The sequence below is a fragment of the Vicugna pacos genome, chromosome 24 (genome assembly GCF_048564905.1).
Source record: "Vicugna pacos chromosome 24, VicPac4, whole genome shotgun sequence".
NCBI classification, from domain to species: Eukaryota; Metazoa; Chordata; class Mammalia; order Artiodactyla; family Camelidae; genus Vicugna; species Vicugna pacos.
The window spans coordinates 18,780,838-18,801,710 of NC_133010.1; the positions used below are offsets into that span (position 1 = coordinate 18,780,838).

A 20,873-nucleotide genomic window follows, 5' to 3' on the forward strand; every position below is an offset into this window, starting at 1 on the left:
GCAAAGCCCATTACCTACTGAAAAAGCAACGCTGTGCTGTTTGAACTGGAGAACCTGGGACATTTGAGCAATATCTGAGATCAAGGCAAAACTAAACACTTGTTAGACCTCTTTCTCATGAATTCACTTCTGGCTGGGACCCCTCATTTCTCCCAGGATTGGGTTTCTTCAAATGCATTAATTATTTTGCACAAGGCAGGCCGGGGAGGGGAGAGGTGAGTTTCTGTAGGTACAGGTAACATTTTTCCATCTGAGTGCTGCCACGGAATCACAACTGTGGTTCAAGCGTCAGGGCTTCTGGTTGAGTGAGGTCGTTAGCCCTCAAAAGAGAGGATGAACACAGCCAGGACACCATCTCCAGGTCCCTGGGAGTTTGATATGATCTTGGATAGCCCTTCATTGTTCTGGAATCAGGTGGGGCCCTAGTGACTTTTTTTTTTTTCCTAGTGACATATCTTGATGAAAAGACATTATGCTAGGATTTCTATGCCCAGGAATGAAGTTACACTGGCAAGTTAAGAAACTGGAAACATGATACATCAGTCACCTCCCAGCACAGCTATTACCATTATTAATCATGTTAAGATAAAAAGAGTTTCTGTCTTGGATTTTTATCGGGGGTCGGAGGCAGGGTGATGGGGACTTCAGCTTTTACCCTGCAAATTCTGCCTGAGTGAACCCTTAGGAAAATTTCAGTCACAAAGAAAGCAGACTTACCAGGAGGAGGAGGAAGAAGCTGCTATGGCTGAGGTTCGGTGGCTGCTCGGGGAGCAGAGTCCAGTCTTCAAAGCCTCCGAGGAGCGCCTGGCTCCTTTCCAGGAGCATGTCCCAGGCTTGGCACTGGTTTGGAGCCCTCTGAAGTAACACATTCTGTAACCCTGGCTGGGTCTGGTACTTAGACATGAAAGTGAAAAACCTCTCGCTCCGCTAAGGTGTGGTGCAGAATCGCTCATCAGAGCCCCTCCGCTGAGCTTGCGTTTCCAGGTGGTGTGCTTTTGGCGTAAGTGAGCCTGGAGCACGCTGGAACTCTGAGCTGACTTGGTCCAACAGCTGCTTCCTATCTTGGAGATCATGGGCAATTCGTGGTGAGTTGATAATTAGTGACATCAGAGGTTAAGGGGAGTTAAAAAAGATTTGCATGTAAGGGGAATAAAACCTTTTAGGAAACAATTGGGCATTAGCTAACAACAAAGATACAGATGTTCAAATCCTTTGACTTAGCAGTTTTTACCTCTAAGAATTTATCCTAAGAAAATAGATAAGTTTACGTTCCAGGACATATTCATTCTAGAGTTGCTTATAAATTTAGCAAAAATTTGAAACAACCCAGCTGCCTACCAACTGGAGGTTGGTTGACTGTATTACAGTAAATTCATTCTATGGTCGAAGACCTGGGAAACACTGTATAGTTTTTCAAAACATACCAAAAACAATATTTACAGTATAATTATAATTTTGTAAGGAAATACATGTGCATTTAAAATTGAATAGCAGACATATAACCAAATTCAAACTGAATTCCGAGTGATGAGATTATGGGTGATTTTACAACTTTTCTATAATGAACATTTATACCATTTGTATTCAGTACAGTAATGTTACTTGAAAATGGTTCCACTCAAATGCTGGCTTTAGGTCTCCATTCCTGAGAGAGAATCTGGCCTTTCTAGGGCCAAACACCCAAAGTCGGAATTAGTAGAAAGAGAACCCGGGAGCCGGAAGGGAGAGGAGTGAATGTGGTGGGAGGCGGGAGCTGGGCTTTGGGCTTTCTTGCAGGGCAGCCCTGTTGGGGGTGGGGAGCGGGCCAGATAGGCGCTGAGTCAAAGTCCTCGGTGGGGAAGTGGGGTTACTTCCCTTCTGGGAGGATGGGAGTGTCAGCGGGTTCTGCCTGGGGCCACCGTCCTCTGCCGGGGGTTATCGTGAGTGCGGCAAAAACCCAACCACCCCGGTACTGGGGAGTAAGGTCAAGAGGTGCCAAGATGGTGAAGGAAGCAGCCATGCAGGCACATGGTTGCTCCCAAGGTCAGCCCAATTTGGGAGAGGGAAGAAGATAACGGTGATGATATTTGCACGGCACTTAACAGTTCACAAGTAATTCCCACGATGGTTCAGTTGAGGAGGGGTAGACAGGCCCTTCAGAGAACGCACATTTGTAATCTGAGAAGGGCCGCAGGGAGGGCCTTCTGCTTCTAATTCTATCCGTGACGCTCTCTGCTGCCCTCTGGTGGCTGGCATCACCTTCAGCAAATGCTGCACACGGACACCTGTTCTACGAGCTACCACAAAATGGAGGGAAAACCACTGGTATTGACAAAGAATTAATTGCTCCTTTCAAATGAATCTAGGAAGTGCTCATGATTAATTAGCACTAATGAATAATTCTGTAGATTCGGTTGGGTTAACACCAGGAACCTAGAAGAATCAGCCGTTTAGCGTCGCCCGGCCAAGGACAGGTGCAGTGGATGTCCTTCCCGCAGACTGTGTCTGGGAGGCTTTCGCCTGGTGGAATTTTCATTTGAAAATCAGTATTTTTAGAAAGCACATGACTTAAGGTCATAAAATTCAACCTCTGACCCAGCATAGCACCTCTAACGCCCCCTCCCCGCCCCCACAGCCAGCCTCAACCCCCTGGGATGAGGACCTCGCTACCTCTTCAGGAGAAGGGTGCATGTCTGCATCGCTGTCGTCGTTGGAAAGCGCGCCCACGGGGCTGCAGTGTGACGGTCATAAGGAGCTCTGGGCGCAGTTTCAGAGGTGGAGGGCGTGGAGCTATACGAATACCACATAGGGTTACTTACTGTATTCAAATTTCACAATTGTTCTCTTTCTCCTGATGAACAAATACTATGTTGGAGATACAGAAATGCTTGCAGAGTCTTCTTGGTTAGTGAGAGTGGTGCCAGGTAATAATACGGGTCTAGAACATGGTCCATTATTTTCTAGATAAAACTAGAAGCGATTCCTCCTTCCCACGGGCTTCTCTTAGCTTCTTATGCACAGCTCTAATTACAGTGCATGCAGCACATCCATCTCAGCTCCCCTCCTAGATAGCTTTTGCCCTCAAGGAATTGATAATCGTAATCTAAACTTGGTTGGTAGCCGACTGTATGTGGGAAGCCAAGTGGAATTACAGGTTCATTAATTCAGTTTGTTATTTACAGTTTTATGAACATTATGTTCCTACCCCTTTGGATTGTATCTTCCTTCAAGGTAGTAATTACTTCTCAAACCTGACTGTAGACCCAACACTGAGCAGTGCTTGATAATTATTTATAGAAAACTGTGTTTTAAGTAGCACACTGAACAGGTGCTGAATAATTTATACGATTAACAATGACCATCAAGCCAATGGCTTTATGTTAATAAAGTGTCATAATTTAAAGAGTACCCTGCATTTATTTAACCCCATAAATTATAACATCTTAACACAGGTAAAATTTTTGTCTTTTTAAAGTGCTTTAAAGGATATTTATTTTTTTAACAAGTGGAAAATAATATTCTTTAAGAGACATTTAACTTTTAGTGGAAAATGATATTACCAAAAGCATGTAACAATTTGTTCATCATCTTCAAGAAAAGGGATTTTTATATAAAATGCATATGGAGCACTGAATGCCAAAATGCTGGGTCTGTGTGATTGGAATTAAAAATTAGCTTTGCTATTCATCCCATTCGGATGGTGTCTTAAGTCAGGAATGACCTTGAGTGGGGAGAGGGAGGCGCGCTGAGTAATCAGTGCTTTTGGAGGCGAACTTCCCTGCTGTGTGACAGGTCTGAGTTAGTGGTCAGGACAGCCATTCAGACTGACGGTCCCCTGAACTTCCGTGGCTTCAGTGACAGGGATAGGAATGTGGTTGACTTGAATATTCTTCAGGCAGCCAAAAAAGGATTTCCACACAGGAAGCTTCAGGGTTTTCAAATTAGCTGAGAGACAAAAGGAGAGTCATTCAATGACTAATTCATATCATCCAGCGAATGCACTCCAGTTAAGAAACTGTCTTATGAGAGTGAAGAGGGCCCCGGGTCTCAGGCCACCCAGTTCTCTCCTCCTTTAAGCAGCACCCAGCACAGCCCCTCCTGTGATAAATCAGCCGCAAGGCTACTCTTAACACTCTTCAAAGGAGGAGATTCTAAGTCCCAAATCGATAGATAATGACTCTGAACTCTAGTGCTTTTTATGGCTCACGGAAGACTATAAAATTAACCACCGGACGATTTGGAGGGACATAAAACAATGAGGACTGATAAAGCTCTTTCCAAGCAAAATTCCAGTCTTGAACTTGACTCCACCCCCATCTGCCTGATTGCCCCATTCTGGCTCCACCAAAGCTTAGTAACTGGCCAGTAAAACTAAGTGCCTGGAGGGCCCGGACAGTGACGTGGGCCTTTTCTGATTCTTTGCTGATATCAGGCTTCTAGGTTCACGTAGCCCCTTAAGAGAGGCTTATACATTATCGGCTTGGGGCCAGAGGGAGAGGCAGCAGTATGGCCTGGGCTGCCCTGAAACGTCCCCATTGCCGCAACCAGGTTTCCCCACAAGCTGGAGAAAGAGCCTCCCTGCCTCCACGTCCAGCCAACGGCTGCCCTGCCAGTAACAAGGGCTGCGGCGTCGCGCTGTCGGTTTAAGAAGGAAATGTTAAGAGCTGACGTGAGGCAACGTGGGTGCAGAAGTCAGCACAAGAATTACCTGGGACACCTCCGATGTGCAGACGCTTCCGCGTGCGGGCCGGCGGGAGGGGGAGCCGCCCGGCTGTGTAGCTATTGTCCGCGTCCAGCTCCAGGTGCAGGATGTGCTGCTTTACGGTGACTGGAGAGAAAAGAAGCGGGTCAGGTCCACCACCTGAGGGCAGCCCTGCCACTGTGTCATGTCTACACCTGCGCAGCACCACTGGCTTCATTTTAACTCACTTCTGTTGGGCGATGGGAGCACTGCTCGTGGGAATTCCATCAACCTGGGCACAATTTCAGCTGATTTCTCAACACCAAGTGCTGTTTAGGTGCATCCACATATATTACAGAATTGAATCCTAAAATGAGCCTGTGAGGAAGACATCATTCCTCCCATTTCCCAGGTAACAGACTGTAACCCTCAGTCGTTGAGCGGGGCAAGAGGGCTTGGTTGTAAGTTGGTCTCCTGTCTCCAGAGGCCAGTGTGTATTTCATGTGATCTCCGGTTCTTTCCAAGGAGACACTTACTTCTGAAAACTGACTCCAAAGTCGCTTTTCACCCTCCAAATAAAATTACTCCCATGTTAGCAGTCTGAACCAACTGCAAGGTAGTTAGCTTTCAAGTTTGCCAAGAAAAGACTACTTTTTAACAAAAGGTATTTTAGCCAATACAGGTTAATATATCTCCAAACTGATAAGCCCAAGTTACTCCTAAAAGAGCTGATTTGACTTGAGAGGCTATGCCTGTTCTCAGCCCAGTGGTTTGCCTAAATTGTTTGCATTAATAGTAAATGGTTGTTGAAAAAAACAACCCAACAGGGACCTTTAACAATAGTAAGAGCACATGTTTACTGAACACTTGTGCTTACTGGACACTGCTAAGCACTTTACGTGCATTATCCCATTTAATTTTCACAACCCTGGGAGGTGTGCACTGTTTTTATCTCTGTTGTGCAGATAAGGAAACTGAAGGTAAAGAGCAATTAAGCAGCTTGCTCAAGGTCTCACAGGTAAGGGCTGGACCTGAGATTTGACCTCTGTTCTTTTTGACTTCAGAGCCAAGATCTGAACCACAATGTTATCCTATCTCAAAAACAAACATAACTTAGTTTGCTGGGCTCAAAAAGAAAAATCTCAGTGTATTATGGAGAACTGGAGCCACGAATTACCCAAATACAATTGGAGTTGAGACTGGACGAGTTCCCACCACCCTCGTGGGGTGACACTCATGGTAGGATGAGCTGCATTTGGGATACCCAGGTCTGGATGGAAAGGGAGACTATTCCAGGGTGTGAAAAACAGGCTACTGGAAGTCCTACCTGCCACCGAGTGCCACTGTCCATCACACAGAGACCGCTGTGGTGTGACTGATGTCGAGATCCCACCTGCCTCACTGCCCACAGAGGCCGTGACCTGGAACACACATGCGTTTTCCTAGTTCCTTCTGCAAGGCAGGTGGAGCCACTTCCCCTGCCTTCTTCCCTTCCCAGCCCTCACACCCTGACCACCCAGGAGCACTTTAAATATAGGTGCCCCCACCCCGACTCCTGCACCAGGTGGTCACACGGGGGCCAAGGCTTGGCAAGAATCTCTCTGCTGCATCCCCTCCGTGTAAGTGAGCTGCAACCCCCCCCCTTCCTGGAATTGCCACCCGAGGCAAAGAGCCTGCCCCTCCCATTCCTGCCCCTCACCCTCGGGAGGCCCCACACAAAAGTTACTGATCAGCATCGAAGACCTGTCTTAGCTATTAATACGTGACAGCGGCTCTGTTTAGAAGGACATGTAAAATTTGGAAGGCAAAAATGCTGGTCAAGGCCTACACCCTGCTGCAAGGGTCAGCCAATTATAATAATCCCATGAACACAGGACTCAGAGGAGGCTCTCGCCCAAGGAATTCAGCAAGCTGACCGACTGAGATCGCACTGGGCACATGTCAGGGCTCAGGTGCTCGACGAGCCATTGTGCGGGATCCCGCCTTCCCACTCTCTGCGCCAGGATTCTCCAAGGGCGGAAGCAAGGTCAGTGAGCAGACAGCACTGAAATAAGCATGTTGATAAATAGCCTACACTTAATTTGCATGGAGGTGGACAGTACAGCCTGTTCTCAGGCAGTTTTCGAGCTGAACAGTGTCACTGCTGTTAGGAAGGTCATCAGGTCTTGAGTTCGTTTTGGGGGGATTATTTCCCATCCAGAAGCTCTCTCAGGAGGTTGCTCCCCAACCTCTCCCCTGAAAAGCCAGCCTTGTCTGAGCCACCACAAAGCACAGGTGCTTGCTTCTCTGACCCACAAGAGGCCGGCTCAGACTTAAAGGTGCAACCGAAATAAAAGCGTTCTAGGAGTTTTGGCTGTTTTATCTTATTCTGAGAGTTTCCCCTCACATCTAATAAACTGTGGAAGGATGGAGATAAAAGATAATGGTGTATATCAGTCTTTGCCTTGAGGCCTTAACTAAGAGAGGCTTCCTGAATGAATTTGGTTTTAAAGAGTTTTTGTTTTGAAAAGGAAAGAGCTATAGCTGGGTGGAGAAAACAAGACACTGACGAGGCCCGTGAGTGACAGGAGGGATGAAGTCGCAGAGGCATGTGCTAGAGAAGGAATCCAGGAAAAGCTACAGTCTCCCAGGTGGAGACCCAGCGGCCGGCATGGCAGCCGGGACCAGAGGACGGGTGAGCTGTGCAGAGACCATGAGGGGGCTCGGAACTGATCCAGAGGATACAGGGCCACGGCGTGGCTGTCACGTGGTGTAGACAGCTGGTAAGAAAATCTATCCCAGGAATTCTGGCACTGCCCTCATTAAATAAAAGCAGAGGTGAGACCAGGGTGCAGTGGAGGCGAGAAAAATGCACATGGATGGAGTATACGGCAGTTTCTCTTCTCTTGACCAAAGCCCTTAAATAAAAGCATTGTTCTCCATGTTTTAACGATAAAGAAACTGAGTCTGAAAGAGGTTAAGTAACTTCCCTAGGGCCTTATAACCACATGGTGCAGCTGGAACTCACCTCAGCTTGTTTGAATGTTCCCAGCTTTAAAGATGCAGAACAGAAAACATGATGACCAAGTTACTTGCTAAAGGAAAATGGTAAGTTAGCCCTGAAGTCAGGTCTCCTAAATACAAGATTGTATTCTTTACCGTAACTTAACCCGCCATAGTCTCCAGAAATGGAATCTGGTCCTAATCCAAATTCATACAATCTTCCCGTGTCATCAGACGGCTACGCACCTTTCCCGCCTCCATATAAACACATAAGTGCTCGCCGGGTTGACTTCCGATGTGTATTAGGATTCCAGTGAGACTTCTTGGGCGAATGCTGAAGACAAGCTTAAACTCTGGCCCCAACAACACAGCGTTCGCTTTCAAAAGGAAAAGAAAGAAACAGTGAAAACATCGTAATGGAAGGAGAAGGACAGAATTCTTCAGAATCAATGATATAAAGATATAAACTCTTCCGAACTGCTCCTTACCTAGGATGACGTGACCTCCTTCTTGGGAAAAGTAAATGCCTTTCTCCAAAGAGCCGCCCAAGCAGGGAGACACCCCAAAGCTTGCAGAAGGGGTTTCCAGGGGTTTTGAATCCAACTGAAAGTTCCTCAGGCAGCCCACAAAACTGTTTTGGGGGAGGCTCTGCAACCAAGCAGACAAGAAAGCAAACTTCATCACTTGCAACTCCCAAAAACGTGTGGCGGCCAAGGTTTAGGGCAGGGCAGTGGTCCGCAAGGGGAAGAAATGGGGATTCACCAGTCCTGCTCTCAAGAGTCATGTGGGTCTGACTGTTTCATTCTGGCTCCCTCCACAGTGCCACAAAACCTGGGTACCAGGTGTCTGGTGGGTGGTCAAAGTTTGAAGGTGCCACCAAACCAAGTGGTGCGTGTGTGCAGAGGGTAGGGGTGGTGAGGATGGCTGTCTCGTGTGGAACAAGAGGAAAGAGGGCGACCTGACCCTATCCACACAGTCAAAGCTGGCACAGGGGAAATTTCCACCTTGCAGCTCACAGATCTCACCTCTTCGCAGGTACAAACCACTTCTTGGGGTTTCATAAGCCCGTGTGATAGCTTAATGCAGGGCAGCTGGCTGAAAACAGAGGCCAAAACATTCCGCAAATAATAAAGAGTAAAAAAAGCTCCCTACATCGTTGGGCCCCGTGCACCGCCAACACAGCACGAATGCTGTCGGGCTGAGGTAAGACCCAGGGGGCAGCATCAGTAGGCTTGTGTGGAGGCCCAGGGCTGCCTAACGCTGGCCTGGAACAGAGGCCCAGGGTTCTGTGATCCCTTAAATTATCTACCAGGTGTTCTGTGCATTTTCCTAGGAAGAGAGGCTGTCACTTGCATGAAATTCTCAAAAAAAAAAGTTAATAAATCACTGAATAAAAGCCCTCAACTTGCTTCTGGAACAAATGCTTTCAGGACTCCGGGATCCCGCACAGATGCAAGACATGACAATTGGAAGAGAATGTGGTGGCATCATAGATGTAGGTGGTGTCAGTGTCAACAACAAAGTACTGAAATTTTTAGTTCCTTAGGATCTGCCATCGCCTACAAGGAAGAGCCTGTATCTGACACCACGCTCGGGCGCTCCAGGCTAGGCCTCACCCTAGCACTGAATCCCTAAGTACTGGCTGCAGGTTTTGGTGTTCTGAGGCAGCTCCTGGTTGACTGGATGTTGCCTGCCCTTTCAGAGGACACAGAGGAGGGTAATTAGGGGTCTGCACCTTCAGGTTGAAGGAAGGCTGCAGACAGCACCTTGCTTGTAAAGAGTGTTGTAAGTGGAAAGCTACTGGTCATCTCAGATACTAGGATGTTGAGTCTGATTTATCCGAGTCAAAAGAGCACCCAAATTGTGCCCTGAATCACTGCCCCATCCTGTGATTTCTCTGAGAGGGAAATAGGTACGAAGGTTGCAGAAAAGCAAACATTGACTATCCTCCTTAGCAATTAATATGTTACACGTTATCTACGTATTAGGTAACATAACACATACACCATATCATGTCATATATTATTCATGATACATATACCCAAGGTATCACACACAATAAAGTAAAACAAGACTTTATGACTTACTGGGGCTTTGGCCCAAACCCTAGTGCAAAATTCAGGTGGGTCAGGCTGAGCCCTGTGGAGGCAACAAGGCCTAGACGAGGGCAGCTGGACCGCCTAGAATCCACGCTGGCAGAAGTGGCCCGCTTTAATGGTGTCCATTTTAGCCCAGATTTGAGTCTCAGCCCTTCCTTCCCTGCTGCAAGCACACATTACCCCAGAACGGACACCAGCCATGAGCATGGGGCAAAGGAGCCAAGCTTTTGGCAGCACGTTTAGCAGGGGACAATTCCAGGACCTGCACTATTGACAGGGCCACCTTACTTCATTTTGCGGGAGAAAAGGCAAATCTGGGAGAAGAATGACAGGTGAGTTCGGCCACCCCAAGTAACGCAGATGCAATCAGTGCTCTGGCGGCGTGGAGGAGAGAGAGAGACCAGGGAGAGGGCATCACAGAGCTCAGCCCTGAAGCCATGCCCCCAAAGGGGCCTCTGAACTTGACAAATCCAGGTATGCACCCCTCCTTCTTGGAGGCAGGCAGACTTGTGATTTTTCCCTCAGCCCAACTTTTTCCCAATTTGGTTCTTGAGATAATTGTATTTTAGTCACCAAATAACATTAAAACACATATTCAGTTATTAAAATAATTTAAAGTATTCTGATTTGCTTAAATATCTTATACAATTATAATGATTATAAAGTGAATTGTTCTTATCTATGGCTCTGAAGAATAACTGTTTACCTTTGGTTTCCCTGATGGAGATGATCCCAAGTAAATTGGTGCTCTGAGGCTGATGGTGGAATTTCCAGGCAAACTTCCCTCCCGGGCCCTCAGACCATCCACGACCAAACGCCCCTTTTCTCCATCTTGCCCAAATGCCACCTTAAGAGTAAAGAAAATAAATTAATCAGATTCTTGTCTTTGATCGTTGGTGCTGTATTTTATTAGTGGTCACAGGAAGTTTAAAAAAGAAAATGCTTTTCTATCCCTTCAAAGAGCTTTAAAAAATTAAGAGATTTTTCTCTCTACTATTGTCACCATCATCATCATTTGTGAGAGTATGTTAGATATTAAACAAAGTGAGCTTAAAACATGAACTAAAAAAAGGATTTCTCAGAAGAGAACAAAAGCATATAATTGACCCGGAAACTTACAAAAGAGAAATAACTGAAGAGCCAAAGGAATCATAAATAGACACACATCCGTGCAACAAAGGGGAAGGGAGGGTCTGTGCAGAGCTGCGGCGGGTGAAGTCACGTGCTCCTCCGAGCGCTGGTCCTGGAGCAAGGGGTCAATGGCTACTTCTCTTCTATCAGGAGGAGCAAGTGTTTCAAACTCCCTGCTGAAAGTCAGGACCCCTGGGCTCTAGAGTGGATTCTGCCACCTCGTAGCTATGAGACTGTTCACTAACGACTCCCCAGTGTAGGCGCCCGGCGTGACCTCTGGCCTCTACTGTCTCCTGACTCCTGGGCTTGGACGTCTGATAAGCAGCTCAGCCAGAGGATGCTCACAACAGAACTCCCACTCTTCCCCAGCCACACCCACCTCCTCCCCATCTTCTCCATCTCAGCAGAAGTTCCACTCTTGATCCAATCGCTGGTCCAAAATCAGAGCACCTGCTACTGAGTCCTCTCTTTCCAGCAGCCAGCCCTCTTGGCTCTGCCTTCAGAACACATCCTGGCTGGTCCACTTCTCCCCACCTCCACCATGTCCTCTTGAACCAAAGGCAACAGCACCCATCTGGTCTACCTACTTCTACTCTTACTCCCTTTTAGACTCTTCGACTACAGAGAATTTTTAAAAATATAAATCTGTTTGTGAAATGCTCCTTTTTCAGTTTTAGACTCTCCAAAAGCTTGAGAGACATTCAGAGTAAAATCCCAAATCCTCACCTTGGCCTTCAGTGCTTAAATGATCTGGTCCCTGCCTCGCTCTTGAACCCCCCTTCTTATCCTCCCTGTTCTGTTCATTTGGCTAATTCCTACCTCAGGGTCTTTGTATTTGCTGTTACCTCCGCCTAGAACACCCTTCCTGTAACTTCATATGACTGTCACCCCTTGGAGGAGGCCTTCTTTCACTATCTTATTCAAAATAGTCTCTCTACTCAGCTACTTCCTTACCTTGTTTTATTGTCTTCTCAAAGCACTTACCAGTATCTGATATTATACTGGTTTTTTGGTTGGTTGGTTTGTTTATGTGCTGCAGAATGGCAGCTCACTAAATATTTGCAGCCTAGGGGGCGAGGAGGGGACTGGAGGAGCAGGGAATAAAGCCTGCGTTGGCATTTAGGATGACATTTGTACACGGCACATGCGGGAGGCTCTGGGGCTGAGATGCTGGGGCGCTCAGTGCCTGCGACCGCATGTGCTCCCAGCACTTATGCCCTCGTGCCTGGACGAACGCTGAGACCCCCAGTTTTAGCTACTCGAGGGTGCACGTGACCCTGCGCAGAGGTTCCAGGGCAGCCCCAGCTCTCACCGTGTGCCACTTCCCATCACTGCACTTCTCTTTGCTTTTGAGCTTCAGTTTTTTCCCTTCTGCCCCCAGTGCAAAGACCAGACGTCCTTTTGAAAGATAAAGAGCCATGAAGGAGTTCTTAGCGCCTGCATAAAACACGAGCCCTCTGGACGAAGTTGTCTGCACGTCCACAGCAAACTGCAACCTGGGGGAGAGAAAGCAAAGAGCAAAGAAGGAAAATAAGACGATTTTAGAGTTCTCCCAAATCTCCCAAGTCGGGAGAGAGGGTGGGAAGCAAACCCCCACACCCCATGATTTAAATGAATAAACTAATAAACAAGTACTTATCAAATGTCTGTCTCTTTGGGAATTTTTAAAAGCCATTACGTTCTACCTATTGAAAGTTTTGTTGTATAATTTCCTTATTTTGTTGGGGAATAAGAGGAAGTTTTATAGCAAACTTAGCTAGTGATGTAAGTCCCAGCACATGGCAAGAAGCAATATGCCTTACTTAGAAAAATCTACATTTTAGAAAATTATGGTGAAATATGCATAAACCTAAAGTTTACCACCTTAACCATTTTTAAAAGTACAGTTCAATAGTGTTAAGTACTTTCACTTATTGTGCATCCAACCCCCAGAACTATTTCCATCTTGCAAAACTGAAACTCTGTACGCATTAAACAACTCCGCCTTTCCTCCTCCCCACAGCCCCGCCGCAACCACCCTTCTCCTTTCTGTCTCTATGAATCTGACGACTCGAGGTGCTTCATAAAACTGAAGTCACACAGTATTTGTGTTTTGGCAACTGGATTATTTCACTTAGGAGCCCCGATTTTTAGACCCAGTGAATATGCATTCTGTATTGTACACATGCAGGGAGCAGGAAGCTGTGAGGAGAAGTCAGGGGACAACTTGAACAGCAAAGATTTAATTTAAGCATCAGCAAGCATTTTCTTTCTGCAAGACATATTTAACCTAGAGGCACAGAAGTACACACCCACCTTCTCCCAACACCCTTACATTTCTCAGACCTTAATACCTCACCTGTGATGAGCAGGAATTAAGCAAGTATCACGTAGTAAAAGCAGAGAACAAAAGTTAGTATTCCTTTGCGTGGTGGTTACCTATTGTAGGCATGTGTGGCTAAGCAAGTTTACTTTCTGTGAAAACTCACATCCATCCACCCATCCACTTATTCACTCATTCAACAAATATTTAACGAGGGGGTAGGTAAGGCGCTGCAGGGGGCACTGGACATGCAGGGATGGAAGTCTCATTCCTTGAGTTGCTCACGGTGCACCAAGGGGCGGACGGAAAGTGCACGGGGAGAAGGTGCTGGGAGTCATGGGTAGCAACAGGCTGCCGTCGCCCATTCCTGGTGGTTTACGCCCAAGTGCACCTCCGACAGGGCAGGAATGGGGTCTATCCTGCCTACAGCTGCATCCCCAGTGCCTGGGACACAGTACGCCCTCAAGAAGTAGTTACTGAATGGAATTAAATTGTAAATGGAAAATGTGGATGCAGAATCAGGAAGTGGAAGGAATAATTACACTGTGACATCTCTTTGGTTTTTAATACTGTGAGGCTGAGCAAACGCCGAGATGCGCTTTAATTCCTCAGATTCTCAGGTTTCCTTGAGGATAACTGTTCTCCAAAATGAAAAAGAAACCTATATTTGTGAAATTAAACCGACCAGATGGTGACACTGCTCAACATTACCCTTGCTGTAGCTGCATGTTAGTGCGGAGGTTTGGAGAACGAGGGTTAGCCAATTTAAGGCGGATGTTAGAACTTGCTACAGAATTAAAAGTACTTTACATATGTGGGCTTGGTTATTAGACTTGAAATTTGCTTTCCAGAGTTATTTCTTAGAGCAATTTTCTTTCAGAAAAGACTAACTGACTAACACCCAGAAAAGACATCAGTGGATTCAGATCCTGGCATATGAAGTTTGATGGAGGATAGGAGGGTGGGGCAGAGAGCAAAGCAGCGTTTTTATACGTTCAGGAATAGGTTAAAAAAAATTGGTGGTACAGGTTTTTAAAAGAGAGGCAAAAAGTTGCTAGAATAGAAACCAGAATGAGAATAGAACAGTCCAAATCTTGCAACACCCTGAACGCATACTCCATTACAATATTTGGGGCTAAAATAATTTAAAAGTTATATTTACTATGGATTATTTTTTTCACTTTCCGTTTAAGAATGTTACCTTTTCCATTTATTATATACAATTTAGTGTTGGTTGGGAAGATGCTGGGGTGGAATCATCAGAAGCAGCCAGGTAACTCATTACGGTGAATGTGCTCAGAGAAGATGCAAGGGAGAAAGGGGCCAGGGAGGGAGGGGAAGGCAGAGATGCTGGAGAAGCCACAGAGCCAGGCGGCCCGAGGGAGGGGAAGCAGGAAAAGGACAGTCCGGCAGCATCTGCAGGAAGACTGCTGTCATTAAGGTCAGCTTGACCGAGAGAGCGGTGATGGGGAGCGGGGCCGCCCCATCGCTGTAGCCCCAGGAGGGGCCGATGGCTGAGAGGGTCACCACTTTCGCCAGCTGCCTTAGCCTCCACCAGCACAGTTCAGGCAAATCAGGGGTCCCGAGACGTTCCGTGGAGCAACTGGAGAGGTGGAGCTGCTGGCCCAGGCAGTCTCCCTCAGAACCCAGTCCCTCCCTTTCCAACGCTCACATCTGCCTGTGAATTATGCCCTTGGCCTCCGAGGGCTTGCTCATCACTGGCTATTACCTCTCCCCACCCCATTCAACTGATGAGAAAACTGACATTCAAAGAGATGTAGTGATTTGCCCAAACACATGAGACAGGCATGATTACGCTAAGTTTACAGAGAGGAAGCTGAGGCTTAGAAAAAATGGAACAGCAGCTGATGGTTGCCACGGAGTCACCGTCCAGAGCTCCCTTCAGGAGAACCTGCGGCAGGGCATGGTGGGCTGGCAACCCCCAGCGGCCAGTCTCTCGGAACCGCAGTGGCACACGGGTGGCTCCCAGCTGAGGCCCCAGATCAGAGGCAGAACTAGGGCTGGGCCATTTATGCCCAACACCGGACTCTTCTTTGGGGTGATCTCTGCTTGCAGATGCCCCAGCGGCCTGCCGGCCCGCCTCAGGTGGTCTGAGGCTCTTCCTACCCACCCCCGCCTTCCCCTCTCCTTTCCCAGGCCTCAGGCCCAAATCTCAGCTGAAGGCCGTCCCTGCCAGCTCCGGCTCCCTCTTCTTTTCTTCCACCGAAACAACAGCTCTCTTGCTCATCTAATCCCATTTTGACACCTGTATCCCTGAGGACCTGAACTGGCATATGGCCTGAGGTCACACAGCCACTTGCTGTGTGTGGGTGGATTGAAAGCCAAGGTCTTAAAGCCAGGTCTCTTTGACCCCTGAACAATTCTGCTTCTTAAGTAAGTCATAAAGGAATTTTTGGCACCTTTCTATTTATGTCTCCTTCAAATCACATGAAAATGACAAGCCTTGTTTTTCGACTTTTTTCTGACATAATAAATATCTCTGCTCATCCCCACCTCCCCCAAAGAGATGCAACTTGTTGGCACAGAAAGTCCAAATGTATTCCCTAAAAATGATGTATCTGGCACCAAGTCTTCCTAAAAGAATGATTTTTCCTCTAACTGTAGAATGCAGGAGAAGAAAGGTGATTTACCATAGAAATAAATAGCAGCTTTGCAGAGAAGCAACAGCATTATTTTTAGAACACCATCCATTCTAAATCAGAGCCGGGCTGGTGTTTCAGCCTCTGAGCAGCACGCGTCATGTGTGCCTTCCAGCTCTGGGGAGGGGGCATGCGTGGGCAACCACTCTCTGTGTCCCAGGTGGCTGTGCCCCTTCCATTAGTGACAGGTGCCTGGTGGCGTGTCTGCCCTGGGGTAGAATTGCAGAGTTAGATTCTGAGTTGGCTCGGGGCAGGAAAATGAAATCATACCTGGATTTCAGCAACTCCTGGGGAAGCATGAATAGCAAGTGGCTGGTGGCACTGTTCCCAAACCTGAGGGCTCTGTGGCTGGCCTGGGCCCCGAGAGGTGGGGGGCAAGACTGGGCATCTCTCCACACCTTCAAGCTCCTCGGGGAGAATGCTGGTGTGTCCCGCAATGGCTGTGTGGGAGAGAAGCAAAAATCAGGGCAGCAAATTATCAGGCGGAAGAGTGGAGAATGCTTATCCTGCTAAGAGCCTTGCTTGGTTTTGACTTCTGATCCTTAGCAGAAATCAACAGAGATGACTTCATCTTTGGAGAGGATGCATGGAATTCCCATACTACCTAAGCCTGCCACATCTGGGACCAGTGGCTACCCTGAACGCCTCCCACCGTGGAGCTTCGGAAGAACCAGGGTCCCTTGAGAGAGCCAGCATTTGGCCAGCAGTGCCGAGGCCTGCCCAGCCAGCCAGTGGGACCTGGAGCCACCAACCTGCCACCTCTGGGCCATCACTTGGGCCTTTTGCAGCAGGGCCATGAAAGGACCCATAGAGCAGGATACAGAAGGTCTGAGGGGACCCCATCCTGTCCCCGCTTTCATCAGAGTTGACCCAGGCATGAAGTCTGTCCTGAGCTGGGCGATGCTCTGAACTTTTGAACAGGACTGAGTTTTAACGCAGGAAAACAACCGTAATAAGAATCAAATGTGACTAGAAAAATTGTTGTTAGAAACTGAGACTCGCCAGCCCTTCCTCCTCTTTCCTCTGCTGCAAGGCCCAGATTTTGATAACATGCCCACACCTCTTTCACGGGCCTCAGAGGCTCAGAGGCACTTAGAGCTCAGCGGGGCTCTCCATTCTTGGAAGTAAATGATGGGAATCATTACTGCTAGGGATTGGTTCAGGAATGAACATGCGACCACCCCAATCCGGCCAATGAGCCTTAAGGGGAAGTCAGGGGGCGGGGCCTTAGAGAGGAAGGCAGAGCTCAATGCTCCTGACACAGACACTGCACTAGGTAGTCTTGAACTGCAGGGGGTGGAGCCAGGGCGGCAGCGGGGAAGCAAAGCCCAGTCCTACAGGTCAGGCCTCCAACCCTCCCATCTTCGAACTGGCCCTTAGTGTGACCCTTTAGATCCTCCTACTGTATGGCTCAAGCCATTTTGCAGGTGGTTAAGCCCTAGCAGCTGAAGGCTTCCTAAGAGATTCAGATTCCTTCAGGATCCGGTTTTCCAGTCCCATCGGATTCCTGGATAGGATGCTTGGGATGCAGACTTGATACCAGGGATTTCAAACACTCCACGCTTGCACACTGCTGAGTGGAGGTTAGATCACCATGCAGTTAAGTGAATTGCTGAAAATCACAGCCAGACCTGGGTCCTCCCGGAGCTTCCTGGGGGGGCCTCACACTGGGGGGCCCACGCCCTCCCTGCAAGATTCTTCATGTGTCAGTAGCAGCAACGTCAAGATGAACAGTTTTCAAAGACGCCCTTTGCCACCAACTCTTCCTTAATTCTCTTAATGGCACCATCATCCTTCAGGGCATCATGGCCCCACACCTTCGTCATCACAGGCACCCACCTCCTCGGCCTCTTACAGGCGCTCAGTTTCCACGTCCTACTCTTCATGTCTGGGATATACTTTGTTTCCACTCCTTCCCTTTCACCTCTGTCCTGAAAGTCAGGTCCCCACCCTCTTGCCTGGACCTTTTCCAGTACTTTGCCAGGATGACTCCATGTCTCTAGGACTCTCCTAGATAAAACCATCCACAGCTTAAAGCACTCCTTTCAGTGGCTTCACACTGACTACAGAAAAACGTCAAAATTGCGTCAGGCCATCTGAGGCTTGTCTGGTCTGGCTCCAGCATGTGATTCTGAACTTACCCTCCACCCCAACCCTCTCTGTTCTTTTTTAATCTTTTTTTATTTAATTAAACTTCAGTCATAATAAAACTGTTCAAAATAGTGTTGACATATATTTCCATTACAATATGCCAACTCCAATCTCTGACCGAACTAGCAATGTATCTGGGCATCCATCTGCCCACCCCCCACTTTCCGCACCAAATTGTCCCTGTTCACCAAGCTTCCCAAGCCTGCAGAGCCCGTGTGTGAAGAGCACATTCTGCAGCCCCAGGTTTCAGTTCTGACTCTACGGTTTACTTACTGGGTGCTCTTAGGCAAACTTTTTTTTTTTAAACCTCTCTGAAACTCCCTTCCCTGACTTGTAGGGTTGCATTTTATTCTGCTCACAGAGGCGTGTGGTGAGAACTGAAAGAGAGATCAGAGAGGATGTAGGCAAAGTATCTGGTACCTGCGAGTTCCCTCCACATCCTGCCTTCTGGCTCCAGGCTGCTGCTCACAGAGTAATAACACTTGCCCGTCTAAATTCAGCCCATACTCCAGACCCAGTTCATGTATCACCCTCCAGAAGGACCCCCCGATCTCTGTGGCAGGAACATGCCTGCTGCACCACTCCTACAGCATGTGTTGTCCCTTTCACTTAGGTTATTAGTGTGTATAATGATAATAACACTAATAATGGCTAGTATTTATTGCATGCCTACGATGTGCCACGTGTTTTATGTCTATTATCTCATTTAACCCTCACGACACCATGAGATGCCATTACATGTCCTCATTTACGTTGCAGGAGGTAGGAGGCTAGATAAGCATTCAAGATCACACACGTAGGAAATGATAAAGCCCAGCGCAAACCCAGGAACTCTGACGGCAAAGTCCAGTACCTAGCCACAAAGCTTCGTTGCCTTCTCTCTGTTATTGAACTTTTAGAGGCATAACGAATGTCTTACTCCATCTGATCTGGGGCCTGCACAGAACAGGAGCAACATGAGGCACAGTGCATTCACTGCGTCTCCCACATCAACAGCCCCAGTTCTGCTCTCTCTGCTGAGGCCACTAGGAGATGCCTGACAGTCTCCCAGCAGCTCCCTGCACCTGGTTGGGGCACCTGTCACTCAATATGCCACAAACTCCACTCATTCTCTTTCGCTCCAAAGACTTGTCCTTTTCCTCTCTCCATGAATGGCTTTTCCACTCATCCAGTAACCTGCACTAGATGCCTCAGAATTGCATTAGCTCCCTCGCCACCCACATTCAATTATTATATGAGTCTGATACATTCCATCTTCTAAATAGCTCTGAATCCATTTCCTTCTCTCCATCTCCACCATCACTGTGCTAATTTAATCTCTCCATAACTTCCGGCCTTATGGAGGAAAAAAAAAATATATGACTTCACTCCCGATGGGGCAGTTCTAGAATGTTCTTTTCCTAACAGTAAAATGACAATCCTTAGGGATTTATGAAATATGTTTCTTCTTAATAGCATAAAACATTTCTTTTTATGTACTGTCTACTCAGCTCCCCCAGATCATTGTGCAGCAGGAGAAATACTGGAAGACAAGCAGCATGTGGTTGATGTTAAGTCAAAAGTGTGTTGAACGGAAGCGCATTGCTCTTAAGAGGGCACGGGCTTTGGGGTCCGGCTGCCTGGGTTTGAATTCCAACTCCACCTGTGTCTGCGGGAGCCTGGGCAAATTGCTGACCTTTCTAAGCCACGGCATCCTTTTCTGGAAGATGTGGCCAGTAACAGTACTTCTCTTACAAGGTTACGTGCGAATTTAGTAAGAAAATCCTCTTGAAGAGCTTAGCGTGACGCCTGGCACATTGGAGGTGCTCAGCGCTATCCCTTAATCGTATCAACTGTAACCTCAGATATGAGGAGGTCACACTGTTGACCTCGGGCAGAGCAAGACATTCTTTTACTCCTAACCCTGTGTTCTGTTTATTATGAAGCTTCCACTCCTCCAAACAAGAAATTTCTTTTCCTTTCAACCTCTTTTAGTGCTACACATTTGAACTACCTGGGAGCTTTACAAACTCCTGTCACATGGACCTACCTCAAGAGCATCTGACTTAATTGGGTGGGATGCAACCGAAGCATTGGGATTCTAAGAGATCCCCAGGTGTTCCTAGTGTGCAGTCAAAGTCAAGCCACACTGGTCTTGGCAAGGCCTGGGTGCACGTGTGTCTCTCATCATACAAGGCAGGACAGAGAGGTGTCTGTGGGCAAGAGAAGGGTCACGGTCCCTGTATTCTAGAGACCATCACGGTACCTGCTGGAGACACAACAGAAGTGCCAAAAGAGCAAGACACCAAGACAGAGACTGAGAAACCTAAGTCAAGGTTCTGTTTGCTCTATGACTGCAAACACTGCCAAGTGTTCATCAAGACAAAAAATAAAAGCTAAAAAGAAAACCACTTTTCTAGCAATCCCACTACTGGGCATATATCCAAAAGGAACTCTAATTCGAAAAGATACATGTACCCCAATGTTCACAGCAGCACAATATACAATAGCCAAGACGTGGAAACAACCTAAATGTCCATGGACAGATGACTGGATAAAGAAGCTCTGGTATATTTATACAATGGAATACTACTCAGCCATAAAAAGGATAAAATAATGCCATTTGCAGCAATATGGATGGGCCTAGAGATCATCATTCTAAGTGAAGTAAGACAGAAAGAGAAAGAAAAATACCATATGATATCACTCATATGTGGAATCTAAAAAAAAAGGACACCATGAACTCATCTACAAAACAGAAGCAGACTCGCAGACATAGTAAACAATCTTATGGTTACTGGGGAAAGGGGGTGGGAAGAGACAAATTTGGGCATTTGAGATTTACTGGAGGCACTGACCCCATGGGGTCAGGTGACCCACACTCCGCCCTCCCTTCCCTTCCCCTCCCC

The 20,873-nt window shown here is 47.4% G+C and overlaps 1 protein-coding gene across 2 annotated transcripts in view; it reads right to left on the reverse strand.

The window, feature by feature from the left end:
- Positions 1-3,454: 3,454 nt before the first annotated feature.
- LAMA3 (laminin subunit alpha 3) overlaps positions 3,455-20,873 on the reverse strand; it is a 200,880-nt gene continuing 183,461 nt past the window's right edge. For both annotated transcript variants that reach the window (XM_031690290.2, XM_006205102.4), the window contains 8 exons: positions 16,105-16,274; positions 12,185-12,368; positions 10,448-10,588; positions 8,131-8,290; positions 7,889-8,019; positions 5,988-6,081; positions 4,688-4,807; positions 3,455-3,924 (listed from right to left, as the gene is read on the reverse strand). In XM_031690290.2, coding sequence (XP_031546150.2) covers positions 3,779-3,924; positions 4,688-4,807; positions 5,988-6,081; positions 7,889-8,019; positions 8,131-8,290; positions 10,448-10,588; positions 12,185-12,368; positions 16,105-16,274 — 1,146 coding nt within the window. In that variant the 3' untranslated portion in view covers positions 3,455-3,778. The remainder of the gene's footprint in view (positions 3,925-4,687; positions 4,808-5,987; positions 6,082-7,888; positions 8,020-8,130; positions 8,291-10,447; positions 10,589-12,184; positions 12,369-16,104; positions 16,275-20,873) is intronic.